This window comes from Xenopus tropicalis, chromosome 4, assembly GCF_000004195.4.
Source record: "Xenopus tropicalis strain Nigerian chromosome 4, UCB_Xtro_10.0, whole genome shotgun sequence".
Lineage (NCBI taxonomy): Eukaryota > Metazoa > Chordata > Amphibia > Anura > Pipidae > Xenopus > Xenopus tropicalis.
The window spans coordinates 122,579,398-122,602,711 of record NC_030680.2 but is presented as its reverse complement, the minus strand read 5'-3'; the positions used below and the strand labels follow the sequence as shown (position 1 = coordinate 122,602,711).

General features: G+C 39.9%; 1 protein-coding gene across 3 annotated transcripts; it reads left to right on the top strand.

Moving 5' to 3' along the window:
• Positions 1 to 1,058: 1,058 nt before the first annotated feature.
• triobp (TRIO and F-actin binding protein) lies at positions 1,059 to 22,586 on the top strand. 3 transcript variants are annotated; one of them, XM_012961489.3, is made up of 14 exons: positions 1,059 to 1,280; positions 9,650 to 9,706; positions 9,993 to 10,061; positions 11,296 to 11,385; positions 11,533 to 11,642; positions 13,585 to 14,005; positions 14,980 to 15,072; positions 15,555 to 15,702; positions 16,054 to 16,168; positions 16,322 to 16,481; positions 16,961 to 17,071; positions 17,591 to 17,677; positions 19,902 to 20,065; positions 20,298 to 22,586. In XM_012961489.3, the coding sequence occupies exons 1-13, from the start codon at positions 1,269 to 1,271 to the stop codon at positions 20,061 to 20,063; spliced, it is 1,635 nt and encodes a 544-aa protein (XP_012816943.1). In that variant the 5' UTR covers positions 1,059 to 1,268; the 3' UTR covers positions 20,064 to 20,065; positions 20,298 to 22,586. The 3 variants fall into 3 exon arrangements, with proteins under 3 accessions (XP_012816943.1, XP_012816944.1, XP_017949148.1); XM_012961490.2 differs by lacking the exon at positions 1,059 to 1,280 and adding an exon at positions 4,229 to 4,425; XM_018093659.2 differs by lacking the exon at positions 1,059 to 1,280 and adding an exon at positions 9,000 to 9,322.
• Positions 22,587 to 23,314: the final 728 nt, after the last annotated feature.

The following is a 23,314-nucleotide window of genomic DNA, read 5'->3' as shown; positions in this document are numbered from 1 at the left end:
TTACTGACAATGCAGATATCTGAGTTCTGCAAATACTTAAGTTACACCAAGATTATCTCATCAGTTACAGCTCCAAACACTCTCATTAAAATTGGCTAGTAGGGGATGCTGCCATTGGCCATTGTGGGTTTGAAGTCATGTCCAATAAGGCATAGAGCACTTTGCCAAACTCTTGCTTGGCAAAGAAATAGATAGCCTTTGGCAATGTAACCACTGCATAAATAAGTAATTACAGTACAAATATTTATATATATAAGTAACTCCCTCTCTGCCAGCACCACTCACGCTGCTCTGCTCCCTGGGCTGCTGTTGCTTTTAAACATAGGCACTTGTCCCTCTGCAGCATATGCAGATTTTTAACAAAAGGTGACGTGCCCAAAAGCTTCTGCATGGAAGACAAATGCCTTCTGCTAAACATCCAATGTATATTCTTTTCCATACCCCAAAACATATTAAATTTTACAACAGTTCTACTGTGAAGAAGAACGGTTCTACTAAGAACTTTTAATACAGCCAGGAAATCAGCTCCTTAATTAGTACACAGTTACTATGTATCATCACCATATGCTTTATCCCAGTGCCAGTCCTTGTTAATAGGGTTTTTGCACCTGGTTGGTATTTTACTGACCCAGCGATTAAAAATTATACAGGAAGCCAATGGAAAAGGCTGGTACATTTTTCCTGAAATTGTGGCACCCTATCTGCTACCTGTATAACCAAAAGGCAAATAGGTGTTGATGACTGACTTTTCCTTCACTTTACTGGTGGATGCTACCTTGGGTGGGCCAGGGACAGTCACTCATACTTGGCCACCCCGCACACCTAACATTAATGCATAATGCCAGATATTTTACTGTTTCACAAAATATCCATAACCAAATAAGCTCCCTGTTTTATTTGCCATTTTCTCTTCTATGCCTAACCCCCTTAACTGCCCTTTTTCTGGTCTGTCTTGTTCCCTTGCCTTGCATGCCTCCTCCCTCCATCACATACATAATCTAGTCCCCTTTCTCCTCCCCTTGCACTCTGGTCTCCACCCTGTTTTCTTTCACCCACCCACCCACACACATACTATAAAGGGAAAGTGTAACCAGATAGCTAACAAGAAACTCAATTAATATATTATGTTGTCGCGGAGCTAACCATTGTTTTTATTCTGCTAAATGGCCACCTTTCACCTCTCTTTTGTGACGTAAAAGCCAGTGGCCTTATGCGAAACTCCACTTGTTATTACATCAGACTGGATCAGGAAGTGGGAACCCACGGGGATGTTATCTCAAGTAAGTACTATGTTACTTACACTCAAATGCTTGTAAAGGGTGTTTAAGGCTGTCCGTCTCAGCAGCTTGTGGCTTTGGAACTGTGGCTGCCAGAAAAAGGCTGTGAAACTAGTACTGCCCTCTAATCCATCTACAAGACAGTTGTTTGCTTGTTTTCATTTTAAAAATGTTTTATATTATATTGTTAGTAGCAGTAGTACGTTGTGGCTGATCTCTCACAAGGTCTCTACTAAGCTTACCTTAGTTCTTGTATATCATTTTTGTTTGTATAAAGGGTGAGTAAACATGATGGAAGGAGACATATTAAGAGTTAAAATGTGGCCAGTCCCCTATCTTACAAGTGTGGGAGGCTGGAGGGGTTGTGTCAGAGGATGTGGGAGTTGTAGTTCCACAAAAGCTGAAGGTGCAAAGGTTGAACTCCCTTGGAATAGTTTCTAGTTGCACAACTGCCAAGGAAATGTTTTATCAAGCACTTGCTTGCCTGTTCCGTGCATACCACCACATCCTGGGTGGTGTGAACTAACTTTGACACTTGATGTTCCGCTGGTATGTTGCTATACACGCGCATGGGAAATATCACCAAATGCATAAGGCGTTGCCGCGTTGGGTGTGACTAACCTTAGATCTGAGGGACACAAAATGTCCAACAATTTTACTGTTGTGAACCTTCACTAAAATATGTGAAAAATGTATATTTCTAAGGACAATTGCTTCAGGGAGGAACTACACAGAATAGAATCAGAATGCATACCTTTGAATTAGAATTGATAGGGCTAGTAAGTAGTGATACATGGGTTGGACCCACACCAGCCCCTAACCAGCCCTGTGCTATCCTACGCCTGTTAGGCCCTCCATCCTCTGCTATTTTTATTCTCCCCCAGAACCCAACCCCGTGATGTCACAAAAGCAGTGAGATTACACAGTTATGTCACCAAAGGAGTAGGACAACATGTTGTCACAGAATGGGAAGGTACCTACATAGAATCTGACCCACTGCCTGCCTGATCTGACAGCTCTGGTTTTTCAAACTATTGCATACATCACTGCTACTAATACAATTCCATAGTCACAGGCAGTAGTGAATGTATGTATATCTTTATTTTTAAAGCGCTGCTTATGTACGCAGTGCTGTACAGTAGAATAGATTAATACAAACAGGGTTATTAAGATAATAATAGATAAATACAAAGTATAACAATAAATACAAATAAATACAAGGTACAGTTGTAATAAGATAAGAGTCAAAGACACAAGAGGATGGAGGTCCCTGCCCCGTAGAGCTTACAATCTATGTAGCATTTAGAGGTATGGGTGCCACCTGGTTGGCAAATACGCTAACTGATGTGGGTAAAATCCAATCTGTATGGCCTGGGACCCTTTGATTGTGATGTGCCACATGTTGCCAGTAACCACTAAACTCATCATAGATCCACCTGTGCTGATCAAGACTGACAATCTGTGGGTTCAGGCAAATGCCAGAGGGGCTGCAGTAAGATGCCATAGACAGTCACTATTTAATGCGATGGTGGGGGGCAGCCATGGCCTACTTTGAATCCCAGTCCAAGCCTGAAACTGTGGAATCTACATGACTGGTACAATATTAAGGATTTGTCCAGAAAATATGGCAACCTTATTCAAAGGAAGAATACATAAAATAAAAAAAGCATGATGGTGATACCTAGGTATGCCCGAAACCTGTGAGTGTGCTGCCCCTGACACACAACTACTCTATGATGTCTGCGGAGGTGTGCATTAGGCTCAGGTTTTTAAACCTGTCTAAAACATTAGCATTCCCAGATTTAATTATGTACAGAAGGACAGTTGAGCTGAATGGTGGGAGACTGAATGATGATGGGCTAAATTTAAAAGGTCTACTTTGGGTATTAAGCCAGCAGGATATTAGAGCATATCTGTAGTACAGATTGCAATAGAAAATCAAAAAGGGAAAACATTTTACCCAGCTTTTCTTAAATACAAAAAAGACATGGGGAAAGGTCACTTTAATATGAAATAAAGCAAGTTGTATTATTCAGTATTAGTGAATAATTACGTGGGAAGTTTATCGGCCCTAGTATGGGGCCATCAAAATCATCCAGATGTCGACTTGTCAGATATAAAAAGGTTGAGCTTTTTTATTCCAAACCTCAGTAATTCTGCCCCTCTTTCTGTCTTTTTATTAAGCAGAGTAAGACATTGCATGCCAATTCACCAAGTCACTGCCTGAATGCCAGACATCACTGTGTAATACCCATTAAGTATAATTTGTATTGATTGTGGGAGTTTACAAATTCCTGTTCCTTTGCTATTGCTTTATAGCAGAATTCATCACATTGACACCGGTGACACTGGGTTTGTGGTAAATGAGGACAAACCACATAAGCACGATCAGATGCTTTTACACATAGAATATGTCACACAGTAGTTATACAGTTTTACACTACTTTTTACACCATTTTCCCCACTGTAGACTGTTTCATACATTGAGCTATAGAGAGTGCTTTAGAGACTTATTTACCACCATAAATAGAATCTGTAGTTGTGATGTGCAGTGCAAGGGTAGTGAAAGGGCCTACAGCAGCAGCATCAAGGCTCAATCCTGAGCAACAACTAAGCAATGGATATGTGTTACCAACTCATCAGTTACATTGTAGCAACCTTCATAACACACACACACATGTTGACATGTATTCTGTACAGGCATCAGGGTAAATCCTGAAAGGTGTATTTGAGGGGCAGGCAACGCTCAAGAGTTCTTCTGGGACTACAACTCCCAGCATGCCCGCTCCAGAGGGCAAAAGAACTGGCACCAGCAAAAAGTTACCAGTCCCTGTGCGTAGCACTTTAAGTGCGGGAACTTCCTACCTCGCTCCCCATTGGCTATACAGTCCTCCCCCCCCCCTGCTTCCACTTCCTCATTGGCTAATTGGTTTCCCCCTCCGCCCCACAGCGGGCACCTCCTTCCTAACTGGCCTTCGCTTTTCCTGTCCCCTCCCAGGAAGTTTGCAAAGAGGAAAAACCCTAGGAAACTGGCAGAAAAGGTTACAATATTTGTAAAATAGTTGGGAAATTTTAAGGCAGGCCCGTGGGGTGACGGGAGTGTGACATCCTTCCCAGCAGCGCCACAGAGACAGGAGGAGACATGACGGTAAGAATGAGAGTGGGGCTTGTGTTTCTGCATGTGTTCAACCGAGATCATTGATTCTGCCCTGAAACTGCAACTCCCAGCTCTCCCTGACAGGAGGTGTCATTCAGTCGCAGGAAGGAGATCCTGCTTCATAGGTGTATCCCCATTTGCACTGATCAGTAGGCTCAGTGCCTCACACACAGCGCACATTACTATATACAGGTTGGGATCTGTTATACACAGTGCTTGGGACCTGGGGGCTTTACATCTAAACATCTGCTTTGAAGATTAACACACAGATTATTTCATAGAGGCATCTAGATTGTAAGCTATAAAGGGACAGAATGTATCCATTAACTTTTAGTATGTGAAAGACTGTCCTATTAGCAGCTTTTCAATTGGTCTTCATTTTTTATTTGTCATCGTTTTTAAGTTAATTGCCTGCCTCTTTACAGCTTGCAAATGAGGGTCACTGATGCCAACAAAAAAAAAATTCTCTGTAAGGCTACAATTTGTATTATTGGTAAATTTTGTTTTTCTACTGTTCAGCTCCTCTCCTATTAATCTTCTAGTCTCTCATTCAAACCACTGTCTGGTTGCTAGGGAAAAGTTGAACCCTACCAGATAGCTACTAAAAGTATAGCACTGTCTACTTCACACTAAAAGTGAACTTTATATAGTTGAACTACCGCTTTAATTGACATTACAGACTTACGTGCATATTGGACAGGCACAAGTGATTTTTGTTAAAGAGGTAATTTATCTTTAAAAGAGAACCGAAGCTTAACAAAGAAGTACTGTATGGTAGAAATGCAGCAAATTATGTTTTGGGGTTCTGCACTAGCCCAAAGCAACCTCATCCCTTTAGTGGTAAGGATATGTGCCATAAGATATGGCAAACCTCATTTTCCGCTTGATGATTCGCAATGACCCCTAAGCTTTGCATGCTTAGAGCACACTGAGCATGTGCAGTGTCACTGACAATTAAAAAAAATCCAAGATGGTGAACTTCTGTGACAATTTTGAAGGCCTAGATCCTCATTGTTATAGAGATGCCGAGCCTTTAAGCTGGGGCAATACATATATAAAATATGGCTATAGTAGTTTTAGGGTTTCAGTTATCTTTTAAATGATGTTATAGAATTACCTATTCTTAGCAGGTTTTCAATTAGTCATAATTTAGCATACTTTGTAGTGATTTGCTTGCCTCTTTCCAGCTGGCAGTTTGAAACTCTGTCTGGTTGGAGGAGCTGCTGGACACAGAGCTAAATAATTGAACAAACACAAAAAATAAAGAAGACTAATTGCAAATGGTCTCATAATATCATACTTAAAGTTAATTCAAAGGTTATAGTCCCCTTAAGTCAGTTCCCATTATGCAGGTACAGACCTAAGTGAATGATACAGCTGAAGCATACTGCAGATTTGGTCCAGTTAGAATAGCAGCATTTCTGTAGCTAGTCAGATTCATTTTATGTTTAAAAGGTCAAAAATGACTTTCTGTTCTTTTTCTTTTACTAGATAGGATTCAGCTAGTGTTTTATGATGCTGATGGTCAAGGGAGACCTAGCTTGCACCCACTGTTAGATACTTGGAAAAAGTTGCCAAAGCAGGTTGCTATAATTCAGCCCATAGAGTTGTGAGTGAGCTGCCTTGTCGGTCATATCTTTTCTCTCTTTCGTTGGAGCCATTGCTGCAGCAGATCACAGGCAACAGAAGTCCTTACAATTTTGTCTTTCACATATCTTTCCTATTGTTGCATGAAAATAACAATACTGCCTCCAGAGAAACTGTTCGAGGGTCTGATCACGTGAAGTTGGCAATGGATAACCATTTAGTAGACTTTAATGTTTAACTTCTAGAACAGCAATTCTAACCTGGTGATATATGGGTTCACTTGTAATACTCCTGCAATATTGGGTGTACAAAAGTGCATTTTTGCATGACAGCCTGCCCAGTGCCATTCTGTTTGTCAGTATACAATCCTTGCTTACCCCCAACCCTCTGCTGGGCTGCAGCAGTCCTTTATTTCCAGATGCAGTACTGAGCATGCAAACCTCACATTTGTCTAAGGGATGGGTTGAAAGTTCCAATTAGCTGTAAATATTCTTTACATCAAGGGTCCCCAATCTCTCTTACCTGTGAGCTACAGTCAAATTTAAAAAGAGTTGAAGAGCAACACAAACATAAAAAAGTTCCTTGGGTGCCAAATAAGGACCATTATTGGTTATTTGGTATTCCCTATATGGACTGATTGCCTACAGGAGGCTCTGTTTGGAAGAACATCTGGTTTTTATGCAACCAAAACTTGCCTCCAAGCCAGGAATTCAAAAATAAGCACTTGCTTTGAAACCACTGAGAGAAACATGTTGCCTGTGAGCCACTGGTTGGGGATCACCGCTTCACATTATCTTCTTCATTGATCAGTGATCCCCAACCAGAGGCTCAGGAGTAACTTGTTGCTTAGCAACCCTTAGGAAGGTGGTAGACGGGAAGAATGTAAATCTCTGGTGGGATGGCATACGCATCGCTTACGTTTTCCAAAGTCACCCGAAGTTTCCGTGTAAGGCAACTTCAGCCTACTTCAGAAAATGGAAGTGACGCGTATGCCATACCACCAGCAATTTACATTCTTGCCGGTGGGATAAAATTTTGGGAAGATTAGTCACCTGTGGTAGCAACTCAACTTCCCGTCTGGCACCTCCCTTAGGGTGAAGACACATGGAGCTACTAGTAGCAGCTACTTTTCACGGCTACAAAAATAGATAATGCTGATTATTTACTGATAATTGTCTCTGCGTATTTTTGGAGAGGCAATTCTCAGTATTGTCTATTGAGTAAAGACACCCTAAGGGTGAAGACAGATGGAGCTTCTTAGTAGCAACTACAGGTATAGGACCCATTATCCAGAATGCTCAGGACAAAGGGTATTCGGGATAAGGGGTCTTTCCATAATTTGGATCTCCATACCTTTTATCAGGGCTCCCCAACCTTTCTTACTCGGGAGCCACCGTCAAATGTAAAAAGACTTGGAGAGCAACACAAGCACCATAAAAGTTCATGGAGGAGCCAAATAAGGGCTAAGATTGGCTATTAGGCTGTCTCTATGCACACTATCAGCTTAAAGGGGCTTTAATTGGTAGTACCTCTTGTTTTTATTCAACCAAAACTTGCCCCCAAGTCAGAAATTCAAAAATTATTACAGAGAAAAAATAAATATATTTTAAAAATCTGAATTGTTTGAATAAAATGGAGTCTATGGGAGACATGCTTTCTGTAAATCTGAGCTTTTTGGATGACGGGTTCCGGATAACAGATCCCATACCTGTAATTGTCACAGCTACTAAACCCCAGAAAATACCCTGCAGACTGAGAATTGCTTCTGCTACAACACACATAGAGACAATTATCAGTAAATGATCCGCATCAGTAGCTCTGTGTCTTCACCCTTAGGATGTTGCTCCCAGTGGCCTAAAAGCAGGTGCTTATTTTTGAATTTCTGGCTTGGAGGCAAGTCTTGGTTGCATAAAACCAGATGTACTGCCAAACAGAGCCTTCTGTAGGTTAACAGTTAACATAGGGGCTACCAAATGGCCAGTTACCGTCCTTATTTGGCACCCCCTAGAAATTTTTTAAAGCTTCTGTTGCTCCCAAACTCTTTATATTTAAATGTGGCTCACAGGTCAAAAGGGTTGGTGACCCAACGTGTCTAATATTTTCACCTTGCCCATGAAAGATAGGAAAGTGTCACTGCTTAGCTCTGCCCTCTATTTGTGTTTTGCACATATGAACATTTAATGGCTGATACTTTTTATGCTAATCTCTTTTTTGGCCATTCCCACACATGTCATAATTCTCTCTTTGAGGATTCATCCCATTACTGGCCTTGTTATCCACATCTGTTTTACAGTATCTGCTTATTGTAATATACTGCTGAAGACGTTCATTTGTGACTGATATAAAACATATGCCTCTCCTTTCATGCTCCAGTTTTCTTTTTTCATCCCAACCTGTCTGCCTTGTTTCTCTCTTTCTCTGTGTGCAGTCTCTTACTATGTGTATCTCCATCTTTCTTCCATCTCTTTTCTGCCATTCTGTCTCTCTCTCGGACTTTGTGTGTATCTCTTTCCTGAGATGTGTCTTGCTGCCGCTGTCTCTGTGTCCTCTTTTTCCAAGCTGTCTCTTAATTTCATGTCGTAGAGTCCCACTGTGGTGTTGGATATCTAGTGTTCAGGGTCATTCTACAAGTCTGACACTTCTGCCTTTCTTGTGTCTATTGAGTGGTATTCAGAGTTTGTAATAGAATCTGCCCCATCCCTCAGATGCATTTCTGCCCCCCTGTGACATCTAACCAACAGGACTAAAGCCATAGTGGGTGGCACTGACACCCCCCTCCCCTAGATACACGTACGATCACTCTCTGAAACTGGAGATGAGAAAGGCCCTAGCAAAACCTGACAGAGAGTTAGCGAGGGGAAATGCACAAAAACAGGAAGGACTAAGCCAGGCAGTGAGACAGTTTAGAGAGACGGAGAACAAGTGACAGAAAAAGAGACTGAAGAATGAAAAGGGAATAAGACGACTTACCCTACGTTAGATGTTTATTTATTACATACATACCTGTTGTCTGTACTTGGGATAAACATGGCAGAAAGAGTACATAGTGACTCTGTAGCAGGCACAAGGTGAGTAATACTCCAGCAAACTAAGGCAAGACAGCGAAAAACAAACACATGGTTAATAAGAATTAATTTTGGAGACTGGACGTATTACACTGCTCTCAACTCACAGCCATGGCCGCTTGAAACAGGAGCACAGACAACTATTCAGAGTAGCGCAGATGGCACGCTAAGGCACAACCATGCTGTGTATGGGCGAGAGGTACCCATCAGAATTTGGTGACCGCACAGACTTGGAGGTATGTGCGCTTAAAGTGATCAAAGCACAAGTGCAGAAGGTTGAAATGTTGCCGTAGAAGAGAAAATACCAGGCATTGTCTGCAGAACCTTTTTACAGAATCTTCCTGTGACTGTTGCTGTCTGTGTCACTGTGACCCTGTCTCTGTCTTTAGTTCCCTGTGTTTCATGTCTTTGGTCACTTTCCCTTGTGTCTTCAGATTCCTCCCCACAGCACACTCTTCACTTTCTCCACTTACTCCCCCTTTCTCTGCCAGCTTCTGTCTGCCAGCTTTCCCTGTTACAGACTAAAGAACTCACTGGCACTCACTGTATTATTCTTTTTACAGCCAGACTTGCTCAATTTTAAGAAGGGATGGATGTCCCTGCTTGATGCCAATGGAGAGGTGAGAACACAACTTGTATGCACATTGACTTTGTTGTGTCTTTTTTTGTAGAGGTAGAATTGTTAGTTAAGCACTGTGTAAGTTAGAAATTGACAGATACAAGTTGCCGTACAAGTTGCTCTTAGAAGGCATGTGACTTTGCTTTTGTGATGGATCGAGTCCTTGCTGCACTTTGTCTGAACATGTGATGTCTGGGCCATGGAGTTGGGGGAGTTAAGAAGTGAATGTTCATGGTCTCTCTGTGCTTGTTATAAACACACTTATTCTGTAATTCTGTCTTTCACAGTGGAAGAAACACTGGTTTGTCCTGACTGATTCCAGCCTCAAGTATTACAGGGATTCCAATGCAGAGGAGGTGAGACTTATATGTATTAGAATGTAATTATATGCTTGGTTACAACACAGGATTTAGCTAAAATGTACCGGAAGCTAAGGATCCTTGCAATTGTAGTCGATCAGTACCTGTCAGGCTGATTTTTTTTAAGTGAACCTGTCATAATTTATGTTGTGTGTAAGTTAAAAGGCATGTCAACCCCAAAAATAATTTTTTGCATAATGAAAGAAAACATAATTCTAAGCAACTTTCCAATATGAAATAATTAAAAGTTTGTTTCGCTTTAAACGTTATTTGTAAATGTAATTGCTATTGAAAGCAGCATTTGCTGAACTCCTGGTTGTTACATTTTAAATAATGTTGCAATGGTATTGCTCCTCCAGCCAGTCAGGTCTGTCAGGCTGCTGCCTTGTGTTACATTTTTTAACAGTCAGAGCCACCAGGGCAGAGAATAGAAAGCACAGGCAAACACTGCTTCTAATAGCAATTATATATACAAATAACTCAAAAACCATTACAAACTTGTAATAAATGTATATTGCAAAGCTGCTTAGAACTTTGGTTTCTTTTATAAGGCAAAAAATTATATTTTGTGTTGCCTTGTCCTTTAAGGGTATTCACTGCTTTGCCCTATGTAATAGAGCCACAGAGTGTTGAAAATCTTCTTTTACCACAGCCATCATCAGTAAGTAAGTTGCTTGAAATGTGTGTTCAGCTCTATGTGAGAACACCTTGGGTAAAACACACCTCGTAATATTACTTGCGGCAGTTAGATTCCCTGAGAATGACAGAAATGTTATTTTCAGGAATTTGAGCTGCCTGTAAGGGGAAGCCAAGAGCTGGCCAATGATCCACTGTTCTTTTTAAAGGGTGACATGTAGCGTCATGTAACAAGGCCACGTATCTAATAAATTGTAACTTTTGCATATTCCATAACACAAAGCCATAAAGAAAACTTTGGCATATCACTGACTACTATATGCCAATTTCTAACTGAGTTAAAGGAATGGGTAAACCCAAAGACTTTTGATAACATTATGGTCTCTGAATTATCTAACTTACAGTGTATCAGGTTTGGGTTGGTTAGTGGCAGCACAGCACATGGTTCTGAAAGAAAATCCTGAATTGCCCTGCTAAAACGGCTGTAACACATTTAAATTATGTCATTAAAATGTGTATTACATATTATAATACAAATGATTTCGAAAAAGACTACTGACTGCATGTACAATACTGTATTTTGTGCTCACCTCAGGCAGATGAGCTGGATGGGGAGATTGATCTCCGGACTTGCACCAACGTGCCTGAATTTGCCGTACAGAGAAATTATGGCTTTCAGATTCATGTGAGTATCTCTCATCACCTCTAAATCTCACTCCTCTCCACTGGGGATGCTCATCAAGAAAACATTCCATCCATTTGGTTGATCATTTTTTGTTGTTTTGTGTTAGAAACGTAACATGAATATTATTTTGTTTCTCTTTCTCTGCAGACACGTGAAGGTGTGTTCACACTTTCTGCTATGACTTCTGGGATACGCAGGAACTGGATTGAGGCACTGAGAAAAAATGTGCACCCTGTCAGCATCCCTGATGTAACCAAGTGAGACTTTCAGCCTGTCCTGCATGGAATGTTGGGTGGGGGAGCAAGTTGCACAAGAGAATATTTTTGTAGTTTATTTGAAAATCCTGACTTAGGCGAAATGTGCCTCTCCCTAACCCTGAATATGATAAATAATCATATGTTCACCCCCTACACCTGCATTCCTCGAAACTGTGGGTCAGGATCCCGAAGATATAACACACATCTGAGAGTTCCACAGATATATTTAGTCAATCCCCAACATGCCAAACACACACACACACATACATATATTTCTAAGAACAAGAGCTATATCTCTTAATCTATTACAACATAGGTTCGGGTATTTGTCTTTCCTTTTAATAACATGTGGGCTGATTCTCTTCCTAGCTGTATTAATAGCTCTTAATGGACTTGCATTTTAGCATGAAAAATGTTAGAACACATGCTGGGTTTTATCAAGCTCCAAGCACCTTTTGGACATGGGAGTGCGCTTGTTTTACTTTGCACAAAAAGCCATATAAAATAATTGCTTTTTTTTAAATAATATAATTAGCCTTTAATAATATACCTTAGAATTCTGGCCTGCTGGGTGTTGCCAAGAAGCAGCATATTAATAATGAGTAATAATAAGGAAGCTGAGGATATTTGCAGCTGTGTTTGCAGTATCAAAACCCAAACCAGATTATTTTTAATTTCTCACTCAGTCTGTGCAACCCCCCACATAGGCCAGTGTCCAAAAAAGACTAGTATGCAGAGAAAAAACCTGCAGGGTTTGCTAATAGGCCTTTCTGGTGATGTGTGGCTACCTGCTTGTAACTCTGCAAATCTAAAAGATTAGGAATATAAAGCACCATCCACCCTGCCATGAGTTTTAGGATTTAAAGCCTTTTCTCAAGCTCACAAATATCACCAAATGCTCAATGTGCCATTATTGTTATGGTTGGATCAGTGCTATGCAGGACCTGCTATTAGGGGCATGCTGCTGTGACTCGCATTATTTGTGTGTTGTGTAGTTGTGCATTTTCCAGGGTGTGAATCATGTCCTGAACATTGTATTCCTGGGCTTTTAGATAACTTTTTTGAACTGTCTCTTTCATAAGTACAGAAGGCAGGTATTTTAATGAGATAATGTTGATGTAGGACCTATAGCCAAGGCAGAATAATAACCACAATGGGGCTATGTGACTAGCATAAGGTTCAGGAATCTTGAGCATTTTAAAGTGGTGGTTCACCTTTATTTTTTAATTATTTACTATTTCAAGCTTTCAAATGACCCCAGCAGCCAAAATACCTTTTGCTCTTTGAGGCTACAATTTATTGTTATTGTCAGTTATTACTTGTTTTTTTCATTAAGACTTTCTCCTATGTATATTTCAGTTTCTCATTCAAACCACTGCCTGACTGCTAGGGAAATTTGGACTCTAGCAACCAGATAGCTGCTGAAATTCCAAACTGGAGAGCTACTGAACAAAAAACTAAATAATTTGAAATTTTAGTACAACATACTAAAAATGAATTTGAAGGGGTTGTTCACCTTTAAGTTAACATTTAATATGTAATAGAATCCAAGACCTAGCAACTTTGTAATTGCTCTTCATTATTCATTTTTTATTGTTTTTGAATGTTTTGCCTCCATCTTCTACTTCTTTCCAGCTTTGAAATGGGGGTCACTGACCCCAGCAGCTAAAAAACTATTGATTTGTGAGCTTACAATTTTATTATTATTGTTACGGTTTATTCCTTATCTTTCTATTCAGGCCCCTTTTATATTCATATTTCAGTCACTCATTCAAACCTCTGCCTGGTTGCTAAGCTGCTGAACTAGGATAATGTACAAATCAAAACTTGGGGGTAATATATAGAAAGGACGTTCTGCTAGAACCAGATAATATCTAAGGAAGGACCTCTGCCTAGATTAGTTGTGGGTTATGCATATTTACTGATATTATGCTTTTTATAGATTGTCTGAGAGTAACAAGGAGAATACCTTTGTTCCACCACGAAACACAACTAATCGGCCTGAAGAGTTACGTTTGGGATCAGAAGTCAAGCATAGGAAGGTAGAGTTTACCGGCACCCGACACAGTTCATTCGATTATGTCGAGCTGTCCCCACTTTCTCCAGGGGACGAAAGGGATCAGAGGTTAGAAGAACGTAGGCGCTGGTTTGAAGCACCCCCTATCGGAGAGACACATACCGCTCGTCGTGTTCCTCAAGTGCTTACGGAGGAGCAGAAGCAGAAAGCTAATGAGGAGATAGAAGCTAAGTGGAAGGAACTAGAACGTCTTCCCCTCAGAGATTCCAAACAGACCCCCCTGACCTGTCTTTTAGGAGGAGGAAGGAACAAACTGGGGGACAGCGATGGAGCACTAGAAAAACAGGTGAAAGCTTAAAGTAATTTAAGGGCTGTGCTGAATATTGTTGAAATAATATGATCAGATATTTATTATGTTACAACTGACTCTTAGTTAACTCTCATGCCATTTTTAGTATCGAGCAGTAAATAAGGCTATGCCAAGGGAATTTTCTTAAGGTGGCCATACACATTAAGATCCGCTCCTTTGGTGAGGTCACCAAATGAGCAGATCTTCTCCCAATATGCCCACCTATGGTGGGAGATATAGGGCTAATTCAATCGTTCAGATGTAACTGGACATAAAAGAATTGCACATCACCACTTTGAGGCCTCTGTTATGCTGGAATTATTATTGTGCATTGAAAACTACGGCAGCTTGCATTTTAAATTACCCTTTGCATAATGAATTCTAGTTTGTATATAATTCATGCTTTTCATTCATGCTTTTGAGCTGAAAAGTCTCAGCAACAGTTCTGTAACACACTTTCAATTCAAGTGTGGTGGTTTCAGCTAGGGATGCACCGAATCCTGGATTCTGCCTTTTTCTGCATGGTTCGGATTCAGCCAAATCCACAGTCCTGGCAGAACCAACTGGAAAGGTCAATGTTGCCACATAAACACGGAGGTGTAAAATTTTTCCTTCCAAATTCTAAGCATATGCTAATCAGTTCAGTATTCGGCCGAACCCGAAAAACTGAGTTCGGTGCACTTTCTGTTGGCTGAATGTTCTCTGTGTACAGTGGCCATTGGCAAACTCATTTTGGTTTGAAAACATATCATAGTATAATATGCCCACCCATTTTATGGGAATTCACATTGGGTGGTTGCAGCCAGAATTTTGAAAAACAAAATATCCCATGACAAATACATGCTGGCTACAATGTGTGTCCATTTCACCCTTGTAAACAAGGCAGTAGGGGATTCTCATTTTCTCTGGCTGCAAATCATGATTGTTTGGGCATGTCCATTACTTAATGCCCTCTATGGTTTCTCTTTCAGATTCAGAGTCTGAAGCTACAGCTGGAAAAAGCTAAAAGAGAGCTAGAGTCTCAGAAATCAGGAAGTGCTGTTCCTTCTGGCTACATTTCACAGGTGAGTCTGCTGTTTACTTGACTGTTCACACTCCCTCTATGCCATTTCAGGTGCTCTGTTTTTAAGAGGCCTATGGGTGCATTCTGCTATAGAGTGCTTTAAAGGGCTAGTAATAGCTGAAAATGCCCTTAATGAATTTACACATAACAGTCAAAACGGTTTCAGAATTCCTGCATTATATCAAGGAAGCATAATCGTTTCATTAAAAAAAAAAGCAAAATGGTGGTTAAAGTGACACTAAACCCTTTGTTCACTGTTTATGAGGTGAGCAAGATAAGGATCTTCCACAAGTTACACTCTCTTGGTAATAGTGGAAGCTGTCCCTATCTTATTAAATGGCTAATATGATTCTTTCACTGCCAGTTGGGTTACTCTGTGTGTCTGTCTGTAAACATAAATTTCTTTGCCCTGTAATTGTGAATTCCATCAGTACAGTTTGTCTCTATTTCATAAATCTTGTGAATTGTTTATTTGTATTACAGGAAGCCTGTGAACGAAGTCTTTCTCAGATGGAGGCTTCCCACCAACAGCTGATGTCTGAGCTCCAGCGACACCATGAATGGGAGATACAGAGGCTACGGCAGGAGAAAGAGCAGCTGCTTGCAGAAGAGGCAGCTGCCACCGCATCTGGTACGTGTGAGGAATGTGCAGTATTTGTACGACTGGATATAACCCTTATAAACCAATGGAGGGCTGTATGTAGCAGCTCATTTTTGTAGTCCTTGTCTGAATCCTTTTTTCCATACTTTTGGGCTATTGCATTATGTTTTATGATCTCACAGCCCCAGTAATTTGTACAAATAATTAGATCCTGGGGATGGTTATCATGTAAAATAGTTTGGCTGATGTTCTCCTGATACTGCTGATACAACTGATACGCTGTTTTGTTCTGTTGTTGTTCAGGTAGTTATTGAGAGTGTAATATTTGACCCACCACTATTCATTCAATATAGATATATTAACACCTCTTTGTGTTGCTAGTGATTGAATCTATTCGTAATGCACATAAAGAGGAGCTGCAGAGAGAGGTGGAGAAAGCCCGGTCATTCCAGCATGGTGGTTCTGCATCACAAGATTTGCTTCGCCGACAAAACCAGTATGTTTTTATCCATTCCCTTTCTTTATGTCTTCCCTGTTAATGATTCCTACTACTAATCTATCACACCCCTGCTTTTCATGTTGATTTAAGGCTGCATTGATAATCTTCAATGTACAGTTAAATAAAAAGACATCTGGCTTTTTTTCCCAGGTCTGAAATGGTATCTGTAAGGCGGGAATTGCAGGCTTTATCTGAGCGTTACTCGCAGAAATGCCTAGAGATTAGTGCACTGAACCAGGCTGGGGAGGAGAGGGAGAAGGAACTACAAAGATGTCAGACAGAGGGACAGGAGTTGCTGAAGCAGAATCAGGTAAATTAGATTTTCCATATAATGGGCTTTTCCAGAAGGCAATACAATGGTATTTCTACACAAAAGTAATAAGAAACAAATAGGAAAAAGATGTACAGGTATGAGACCTATTATCCAGAATACTCGGAACCTGGCGTTTTCTGGAGAAGGGATCTGTATATTAGATCTTCATACTTAACGCATTAGTGTACTAATGTAACATTTAAACCTTAAATAAACCTAATAGGATTGTTTTGCCTTTAATAAGGATAAATTATATTTTACAAGTTATAATTACAAGGTACTATTTTGTCATTACAGTGAAAACATGATTTAAAATTTGAATGGGAGATGGCCTTCCCATAATTCGGAGTATTTTAGATAAAGGGTTTCTGGATAACAGACCCCATACTGTAATTTAAAAAAGTTTAGCAGTTTTAGCAGATGTAGGTGAGTACAAATCAGTGGCTTAGCCTTACTGATTGCCTTTGTTGGTGCAGGAACTGAACAAACGTTTGTCAGAGGAGATTGGGAAACTTCGATCATTAACTGCAAGCAATGGCCCCAGTGATGGAACTCGCCAAGGGGAAAAGAACAGCACGGAGCTTGAGGTAACTTCTTACACACATGGAAGGGCTGTGCTTATTGGGCTCTTGTTATTTTTTAACTTCTTAATTTAACCCATAGCTTGATTTATAGTTATTTGCAACTGGTGTTTTTTTCCACTCTTTCATAGATATAAACCATTGCGCTCAACAGGACTTATGCAAAAAATGAAAAGGCTTTATTTAAATAAAGGTAATTTAATGAAGCCTCCTGTTGAGTGCAGTGCTTTATATCATTTGCAACCCAGTCAGCCATTTTATTATACTTGAGTGCTCCTCTCAGTGTTTTATATTCATATTGCATGTTTTCCTGGTTGTCAAATTCTGCTAGATAGTAACAGGATGTGATGCTAATGTAGATGGTGTCCGCCAACCCAACTGTGTTTATCTGTAGTTAGAGAGCTGGTATGGGGTGCCACAGGGTAGTTAGGAGAGGGGCAGGGGTCCCCTGTGGGGTGTTATCATTTAAAACAAGGGGGTGGAGGTTTTATTTCTCCTATAACTCCCACTTTTTCTTGGAAACAGGTTTTACTGCGTGTAAAAGACAACGAACTGCAATATTTGCAAAAGGAAATTTCCTGCCTACGTGAAGATCTTGAGAATATGCAAAAGGTGAGGACCTGCACTTTGGAGAAGAAGGATAGGAAACATACTTAGGGTTTTCTGCTTTGAGTCTGTTTATTAACAGTTGTTCAGAGCTTGCTTTGTACTATTCCTGGTGTAATGGATGTTCCAAATATTTTATTCCCAAAGGTTTGTAGTAGGGCTCTGAAGGGAAGCTGTATTAAATAGCTTTCTAAGTTAAAATGGAAAACAAGCACCAGTACTGAAGATTAATTAATGGTTTCACTTAATTAAATACTTGCTTCACTTGTTGCCTCCTGTGCTCACATTTCAAAAGATTTAACCCTAGTGTTGCATATTACGTACTGTTAAGATTCTTGGTTCTAAGAAACAGATCAAAGTGCTTCATTCCTGAGTATAAGTTCTGGGATTTGCAGGCTCATGGGTGGGAAGAGTAGAATGTTATATTCTTTAAATCTTTTTGCATTAGGTTTTTTGAAGAGGGATTCTTTATTTATTTGTAACTTCCTTTCAGCTATCACTTGGAGCAGACAAAAGATTAGGCTTGGGTTTTTTTATTAGCCAAGGGGTACAAGAGACCTATGCCAGTAAATATCATTGCCTCCATGTTGCACTATAGCTGCACTATAAAAAAGGGGGTCTTGTGTATGCTCTGTAGGTTCTGGGCTAATAAGGCTAATGTCCCACAGGGAGATTACTCGCCCAAGATAAATTTCTGCTACCGTGGATATTAAAGGAACAGTAACACCAAAAAATGAAAGTGTTTCAAAGTAATGGAAATATAACGTACTGTGGCCCTGCACTGGTAAAACTGGGGTGTTTGCTTCAGAAAGACTACTATAGTTTATATAAATAAGCTGCTGTGTAGCCATGGGGGCAGCCATTCAAGCTGGAAAAAAAGGAGAAAAGGCACAGGTTACATAGCAGATAACAGATAAGACACCATTGTATTCTACAAGGTTTATCTGTTAGCTGCTGTATTTCTTCTTTTGAATGGCTATGCCTTTTCTTCTTTTGAATGGCTGCCCCCATGGCTACACACCTGGGTTTATATAAACTCTAGTAATGTTTCTGAAGCAAACACAAAACTTTTACCAGTGCAGGGCAGCAGTACATTATAGTTTAATTTCTTTAAAATATATACATTTTGTGGTGTTACTGTTCCTTTAATATCCCCGAAAAGCCTTTCCATCTGCAGTAAAGGTTATCGCCGGTGAAAAAGGCCTACGCATCAGGTTTTCTGAAGATGCCTACAGGAGGAAACTTTGTGCGATTTTGGAAAAACAATGCGTATGCCTTTTTCACCAACAATTCACTTTGTTGCTGATAGAAAAACATTTCGGGGAGATTAGTCACCCATAGTAGCAGAGATTTGTCGCAGGCGTCTATTTTCTCCATGGGGGATTAGCCTAAATGTGCTTGACTGAAGTGAAAACAAATTAGATAAAAATAAGGTTAAGTCTGGCAAATCAAACATTTTTATAAGTAAGTAAATCATTAAACAATGTAGTTCAGTATTCTAATCATTAAGGCATCGTACATTTCTGCCGTGGTTTGCCCTGCATCTGTTAAGATGCACACACCTATAATATTTCCATGCAGCATGCCTCTGGCAAACCTATCCAACTTGAAGGGCAATGGCATACATAGTGATTCACCAGATAAATACCTCCCCACCCGGATGCAATAGAATTGCTGCATGTATAAGACATGTGGAGCGATCCTGTATAATCACAAGGAAATGCCTTCTTACAACAAATCTCCTTGTGTGCCTTATCCATAAGGCCTTTTGTACATTTTAGTTTTTCATGAGATAGCAGTCGTTTTAGGTCTGGGTTAGGTTTTATGGGATCTGCCCCAGATTCTGTGAAGCTGTGCAGCCAACACAGGAACTACTAATCTTGCGGCATTTGGATTTTACAACATATATATCCATTTTATATGAATGTGAAAGCAGATACAAGTGCTTATAGGGCATCCATAGACTTGTCTTCAAATCTACCCACAGTCTAGATCAAGGCTGAAATATTGGACCACAGTAATTCATGCTTGAGCATGTACAAGGCTGCAGGGCCCATGACAAGGGTTCCCATATAGATGGGAAAGGTTTGGAGGCAAAGATCTTAACTGCCATTAGGTTACTGTAGATCAGAAATGGTATAATAGTGGAAATGAGATCAAGACTTGCATGGCAATTACTCCACTACCCTGTGTAGTGTGTAGTGACTCATATATTTTGTTCCCCATCCAGGATAAGCGTTATGCCTCAGAGAAATACAAGGATATTTACATGGAACTCAACAATATTAAGAGTCGCTCAGAGCGTGAGATTGACCAGCTAAAGGAACACTTGCGGTTGGCAATGGCAGCACTGCGTGAAGAGGCCGCACTGCGGAACAGTGTAGGAGAATAATGGTGAGACAGGTGTGAGTGTCGAGTGAGTGCATTTATGATTAATGGGATTTTGTAATAAAGGCTGTAAAGTTTGGGACAGGTCTAGTCACTTATAGAAACTAATTATCAGACATTTTTTACTGGTCATCTGGTTAAAGCATTTGTCTTATTGGTTTCTGTGTGTTACTGCAAACTTTGTGCGTTTGTTGTTTTACTGAAAATTGTCACTTTTTTTTTTTTTTGCTGAACACAGAGCAGATCTATGTTCCCAAAAGATGGAGATGTATCATATGCACATATAAGAACACTGTGATATCAAGACTCCACCTCCTGCTCCACAGACCTGCTTCCTTTATATGTGAATCACAGATTTTTATACAGTTCTTATTTTTATTATTAAACAGGGATTTTTCTCTTCTGTGTGTCACAGCTGAATCAACGTCACAAGGTCACATAGCCCAGAAGAGTTTCCGTGTGTGCGGAGGCCTGCTGGGAAATCACCACATTATCTGTTACAGATGCTAAATTGTAAATGATTGTATTTAAATGTCAGTCGTGGATGTAAGGGGAGCAGTGTTAAACACTGGAGTGGCCCGTGCATTTCCTAAAATGGCACTGGATGAAGTTGGGGTGCTTTATAAGAGCACAGGGTGGGTGCTATGGGCAGCAGTACAAGAACAACTGCATGGGGGGAGAAATGAACAACACTGGGTCTTCAATGTTTATTTGTGATGAGTGTGTTGGAATGAAGTAAGAGTGATGTATTGTGTGCCCATTAGTGGGGATAATTAAAGACTGTGCAGCAATGTGAGGGTTTGGTATCCTATATAACATACTGTCTTAACTCATACCCTGTGAACAACTGAGCATTTTAGACTATTATTATGGCCTATCTAAGATAAGCAGCAATTGCCGACGTTACTGTATTGTTCCTAAGCAAGCTTTTTATTTGCATTTGTCATTATGGTATAGCTGGAAAGGATATGGCTTTTGGTGCTAAATCACACTGTCTGAACAGAAGTGTGGACAATAGGATGTGGCTTAAAGATACTGTGCATTTATGTGAAATAGAAAGGCTCTGAATATGTACAGCCCCCCTCTTAATCTAACCAGATGTACCATATACCTCTTCATAATCTCATCTGGCTTTAAATGTTTGTACGTCTGCATAAGTTGACCTTAAAGTGTCATATTTTTATGGAGTAAAAAAAGTCCAATCTCGTCAAGCAGCCAAGATATCATTTTTATTGTCACTCTAATTGTGTATTTTTTCTGTATTTAACATCCTACATGCTCCAAATTTGCACTGGATTGCTTCACGCAGTGGATCGTAGAACAGTACTTAATGAACAAACAGACCTGCACTTAAAGTTGAAAAATTACCAAAATACCCTATTTATTAGCAGGATTTATCTTTCATTTTATGTCTCCTCTAATAAGAAACTATCCGTTCTAGTAAACTTCTGTCCGTATAGCCTCAATAAAGCTTAGACCAAAGGGTGGAGCTGCATGGATGACACTCGGACAGCCATGTTTGACCCTTGTGTCTGTGCTGCTGCCTAGGTTTAAAGTAGTGTCTCACAGTTATTTAGCCTGCTGTATCCTGTAATACAATAGACATAAATAACATTTCTAGACTAATTCCTGTTAAGCTCATTGTCCTTGCACAAACAAGTGCAGCCTTGCGAGGAAAGGCTGAAGTTGCAGGTTTGGTATTTAAATGGTTTTGCTGAACTGGCTGAAACAGGAAGGAAGTTATTGAGTGTTTCTTTGGGGCCTGAGTATATTTGCATTTTACATAAGGTAAAGTTAGGCCTACCATTTTGCTTGCCATAACTAAAGCATTTAGGGACACAGTCGCTATTGTGAGGTGACACAAAAAATACACCAGCTAAAGTCCCTACAGATCTGTGTATGTAGGCCGAGAAGGAAGAAGTGTCCTATGAACACAATCACCTTTCTTCTCTTACGTATGGAAGGGATATTTTTCCTTCAACTCTTTATTGAATGGTTTTTAATAGTCTTTCAAATCTATTATTACAAATATAGGGGCAGATTTCTCAAAGTGTGACATTAGAGCTCACCACAGTAAATTTCCCCCATTTTCTATTCATTCCTATGGGATTTTTAGAGTTATATTTTACTGTGGTGAGCTCTAATTTCACCCTTTGCTAAATCTGCCCCATAGAGTGAAGGAATGTTTAGGACATGCAATAAGCTTATGGCATCAGAATTTACTTTCCAGGGACAGGTAAATAGAAAATAAATCTTTTTTTTAGAATGCATTTCCCTTTGTCACGGTCTGAAATGTATCTGCATTTTGGTTTGTGAACCAACGGTTAAGAGAAAATTGTAATGGATTTCATTTATCTAGAGATGGTTAATGACAATTTGCCATTGTGCCTTAAGTAAACGGGGTTATTTATTGAGCTTGTGACGTCTATGGACTGATAGCCTTAAGAATCCCACCTTGTATTTTATACTCTGCAAATGTGTAACTCTTTTTACTCACCTTTCTAATAAAGTCCTGTTTGTATTTGAATTTTCTTGTACCTCCTGTGTGGGGAGATAGATAGATAGACAGACAGATAAATAGATAGAATGTTAATATCTGGGGCTAAACCACATAATGATGACATTATAGAGAGGAATCTGTGGAGCGTCTGGGTGGGCTAGGGAATCATCAAAATATCCTGGAGGGCCACTTGCAGCCCGCAGATTTCCAAATGATCACCTATGTATTTGGAATATTACCTGTATAGAGGTTCTTAGCAACAAAGCATGGGCTCCCTCTTCTGGGTGAAGTAAAAAAAAATCACTAATAAAGCAAAAACAAAAGTGTACATTGTCATATTGCCCCTGGAATATGTGAATCTATGGATTTGTTAAGTTTGAAACTGAGCACAGACATGTCAACCCCAAAAAATTTTTTTTGCCTAATAAAAGAAAACGTAATTCTAAGCAACTGTGCAGTATACATTCATTACATATTTGTAATGGTTTTTGAGTTATTTGTATATATAATTGCTATCAGAAGCAGTGTCTGTCTGCCCTTTCTATTCTCTGCCTGGAGCCTCTTGTATTTGAAACAATGTAACACAATTCACCAGACTGACAGACCTGCCTTGCTGGAGGAGACTGACCTTTGCAACATTGTTTAAAAAGTAACAACCAGGAGTTTAGCAAATGCTGCTTTCAATAGCAATTACATTTACATATGACTTTTAAAGCACTAATCATTTTTAATAAATTGATATTGGAAAGTTGCTT

Coding starts and splice junctions, on each gene's coding strand:
- triobp (XM_018093659.2), top strand. CDS start 9,266: ATGCTGTGTATGGGCGAGAGGTACCCATCAGAATTTGGTGACCGCACA. Junction 16,169..16,321: donor TTGCTTCGCCGACAAAACCA/GTATGTTTTTAT, acceptor TTTTTTTCCCAG/GTCTGAAATGGTATCTGTAA. Junction 16,482..16,960: donor AGTTGCTGAAGCAGAATCAG/GTAAATTAGATT, acceptor TTGTTGGTGCAG/GAACTGAACAAACGTTTGTC.